The sequence below is a fragment of the Orycteropus afer genome, unplaced genomic scaffold (genome assembly GCF_000298275.1).
Source record: "Orycteropus afer afer isolate SDZICR_OR568_19922 unplaced genomic scaffold, OryAfe1.0 scaffold00192, whole genome shotgun sequence".
NCBI lineage: Eukaryota > Metazoa > Chordata > Mammalia > Tubulidentata > Orycteropodidae > Orycteropus > Orycteropus afer.
The window spans coordinates 2,185,547-2,189,697 of record NW_006921779.1 but is presented as its reverse complement, the minus strand read 5'-3'; the positions used below and the strand labels follow the sequence as shown (position 1 = coordinate 2,189,697).

General features: G+C 54.4%; 1 protein-coding gene across 1 annotated transcript; it reads right to left on the bottom strand.

The window, feature by feature from the left end:
- Positions 1-3,472: 3,472 nt before the first annotated feature.
- POU3F1 (POU class 3 homeobox 1) lies at positions 3,473-4,150 on the bottom strand (the record flags this gene model as incomplete). The annotated part of the gene is made up of 1 exon (XM_007947612.2): positions 3,473-4,150. A coding segment is annotated over one exon (678 nt), but the record flags the coding sequence as incomplete, so codon positions are not given.
- Position 4,151: the final 1 nt, after the last annotated feature.

Sequence of the window (4,151 nt, the reverse complement as noted above, 5' to 3'; positions counted from 1 at the left end):
AGCTGCCGCTGGTTCTCGGGAAGCTGCTTTGTTTTGTTGTTTTTGAGTTGACTTGCTTAAATAATAAACCTACCCTCTTGTATAGGATTAAGCAGACAATTAGGAAATCAATCAATCAATTTGAGGCCAGTGAAAGGCCCCATCTTTCCAGTCGCCCTTCCCAACCTGGAGACCTGCTGGGTGTGAGAGGGTGCAGGCGGTGGGGGGCTCTGAGCTTCATTTGCTTCCATTTCAGGGCCCCAGGGCTGGGACAAATCCAGGAATGGAGAAATCAGGAGGGAGTGTGTCGGGGAACATGGGGCTGCTTCGAAGTTGCATGCTTAGGGGAGTAAGAAATGAGGGTTGAAGTATGGTGGCTAGCAGGTCCCAGCTGTGTGGCCACCATGCCAGTCTCTTAAGAAGCACCAGGGAGGCTCACTGTCCAACAGCATGTGGAACAGCAGGGACGCTAGTGCCAATTACAGGGCTAATCGCTCACTAGGCTGGACTGAAGGAGGAGAAAAAAACCTAAAGGAGCAGTGAGTGAGAGGCTGAGCCTTTGAAAACAGCAGTGGCCTTTGTACTTGCAGAGACAATTCCCTCCAAGGCTGAGGAGCAGAGCCCAGAAAGTCACCAGGAACTCGCAGCATGGCATAGCCATTCTGAGCCCAGTGCCCAGCCAGGGACCACCACGTTGGGGGCCAGAGAACACCTCTCTGGGCACCATGTACCATCGCTGGAGCCCGGGCCTCTCCCAGGCCTGGGCTTGGGCAGTGTTCCTGGTGGGAGAGAGTCTACATACACCCTCACTGTGGGCACAACCTTCTTCTCCTGCCTAGTGTTTGTGCCCTGGTACTTTGGCTCCATGAAGAGTAAGAGAAACCTCATGTGGTTCCCCCTGAAAACGGAAAAGAACTGCATTTTATGAAGGAAAAAAAAAAAGCTGTTTTATTAATATTTTAATGAAGAGTTGCTTTAATTTTTTTTTTAAACCAAGACCCCCAAAACCCAAGATCTTGACTGGGATACAGGTAGCCTTGGGCTTTGGACCTGGAACTCTGGTATGCCTCCACCTATCCTGACCCTTAGGGATGCTGTTACTAAAGGCTTGAAAAGGGACTATATCTATGGCCTCCACACAAGTCAGTCCTCCCATGGTCAGATGCATCACTCCCTTGGGAGTGCTTGGAAGCCCACCCCTGGAGAGATGCCAGGTCTTTCTGGTGGCACAGTTGTTTCTCTCCAAGATAAGTTGGGGCAAGTGGCTTGTTGAAAGAGAAGTAGGATTGGCTTTGCCCAAGCAAGCAGGCAGGACTCCCTCCTCAGGCTGACTTGGCTTGGCAGAACCACTGGCCTGATCTCTATCTAAGCCCTCAGATCCGTGTGGATCCAGGTGGGCTTCGGCATCATTTGTTTGTGGGTAGAGAGGCAGTTGGGATGGGCTCATGGGGCCCAACAAGGCTTCCAGCTGCCCCAGGACCGGGAACAGTGAAGTTGGCCTGTCTCCTACACATGGAGTGCAAAGCGAAACTAACATCAGGAACTGCGGTGTCGAGCAGGGAGCACAGCAATGCCAGACTGGTGTCGCCATGGTTGGCTTCTTTCTTGGCCAAGAAGAGCAATTGAGTTGTGCCTGAGGAATGGCTGACCCCAATTTGGTGTGGTGTCTGTGATTCACTATCCCAGGCCCTGGTCTGGTCTCAGGACAGTCTGTTTACAGGAAGGGGACAGGAGGCAGCTTCACCTTCCTGAAACACACTCACTTGGGGTAGGGCACCAACAGTTGCCTAAATAACAGGTGGCCCTGATACTGGCCTGGAAAGACCTATGTGGTCACCTTCCACCAACATCTGCCCAACTGCGGCCAAAACTTTAGGACAGGTGAGCCAGCGAATCCCATCACTTCACCCCAAAACCAACCCAGCCCTGGCAGTAAAGAGGACAGGAGACAGCCCTGGGGTACATGTTTATGTGAGTAATAAAATATTTACTATAACATAAATATAAAGGGAACTTCCCAGTCTACATTTTTTTTTTTGCAATAAAGATACAAAGAGAATGCACCAAAACATTGTTCCAAAAAATAAAAATAAAATAACAAAATTTAAATTCAAAACTATAACAAACAGAACAAGAAATGGAGAAAGGGGGAAGCTCCAAACACATCCAGAAAATAAATAGAGATGGGTTAGAAATCCGGAAATCATTAAAATATCTTTTTGGATATTAGTTGTATACAAAATCCTTTAGGATGGGGTGTAGAGGGGCAACCCAGAAAACCAAAAATAAAAACCAAGCACAAAATGTTTCTTCTCCCCGCCAGTGTGTACATATCTCACATATTTACATGGTTCCCTCCTCACCCCAAACTTGGGGAATTTCTCTCCCTGCATCCCCCAGCACCCTACATTCCAGGGGGTCAGCAGGCTGGAAAGGAGCTGAGGGAAGCTGCAGGGAATCAGGCAGAAGGTTCTTGGGGAACGGCTTATTTCTACAGCTGGTTAAAAAATATCTCCAACTTTTCCAAGTTTCGTTTTGTTAGTGGCCAGCAGGGCAGGGCCCCGCGGGGAGTGGGAGCCCTGCGGTGCGGTGGTCAGTCTGCAGCGGGGCTGAAGCCCGTTCCCATCCCGGTGTGTGTGGGAGCGCAGACCCCTCCAGCTTGGCGGGGAACCCGGCCGGGGCTCGGATAAAACGAAACAAAAATGAACACTCGAATTTTTTTTTTTTTTTGTTTTGTTTTGCTTTTTTAGGGGAGGGTAGGAGAAGGTAAAGGGAAAAATAAATTAGGCTAGATTAAAGCTTTGGCTATTTCCTGCTTTATACACAGACGCGGCTCTCGCGGCCTCCCCTCCGGGGCCCCGATAAATACAGTATACAGCGATTTAAATTAAGGGCGCGGGCGGAGTTAGAAGGACCCCAGAACCGAGAGGCTCCGCGAATAAATAAAAACCGTAAAAAACCAAGCCCGGATGAAGAGGAAGGGGGGTGGGGCGCATCCTTAGGGGAGAGAAGAGGCGCGGAGCGCATAAAGTGACAGTCCCCCGCCCTTTACCCGCAAGCCTGGGAGTCCGCGCAGGGGAGAGAGGATGGGGAACTCTCCTCACTTCGTCTTCTCTCCCGAGGAATCCCTAACCCCGCACCGCGTTACCTGTCGCTGTGGGGAGGCCGCTGCCGGGATCCGGCCCCGAACAGCCCGGGGGGCAGGGGCAGGGGTCGTCGAGGGGATGGGGACAGGGAGCAGGCGTCGGGCAGGATGCCCGGGGTGACTTGGCGCTTTCCGGATTTTCGCTCCTCTCTCTCGAGTCTCGGGCGATGCAGCTTATCCGCTGTCTTCGCAACTCGCCGGAGAGGGTCGTCCGGGTGTTTGGTTTTGTTCGAAAGTTTCTGGGCGTTTTGTAAAATCCAAAGCAACTGAACAAAAAGAGTCCAGGCCGCGCGGGCGGACTGTGCGCCCGCGCCTCGCCGCGCACCTGCGGGAGCTCGGCCCGCGGGGTCACTGCACCGAGCCCGGCAGTGTGTGGTGATGGTGATGGTGCAGAGCGGCGGGTGGGGGCTGCGGGGGCGCCGAGGGCGGCGATGCGCCGCCTCCACCTGGGCCCAGCTCGCCCGGCGCATAAACGTCGTCCATGGGCGGGTGGCCGGCGCCGGCCGCCGGGGTCATGCGCTTCTCTTTCTGCCGCCGGTTGCAGAACCAGACGCGCACCACCTCCTTCTCTAGCTGCAGGCTGTCAGCTAGGCCCGTGATCTCGTGCGCCGAGGGCTTGGGGCACTTGAGAAAGTGACTCTCGAGCGCGCCTTTGACCCCTACCTCGATGGACGTGCGCTTCTTGCGTTTACGGCCCTGCGCCGCGATCTTGTCCAGGTTGGTGGGGCTGCCGCTGGACGAGTCGGTCTCCTCCAGCCACTTGTTGAGCAGCGGCTTGAGCTTGCACATGTTCTTGAAGCTCAGCTGCAGGGCCTCGAAGCGGCAGATAGTGGTCTGCGAGAACACATTACCGTACAGTGTGCCCAGTGCCAGCCCCACGTCGGCCTGCGTGAAGCCCAGCTTGATGCGCCGCTGCTTGAATTGCTTGGCGAACTGCTCCAGGTCGTCCGAGCTGGGTGCGTCCTCGTCGGAGTGCTCGCCCACCGACGAGCCGCCGCCGCCTGCGCCCGGGTGCAGGTGCACCGCC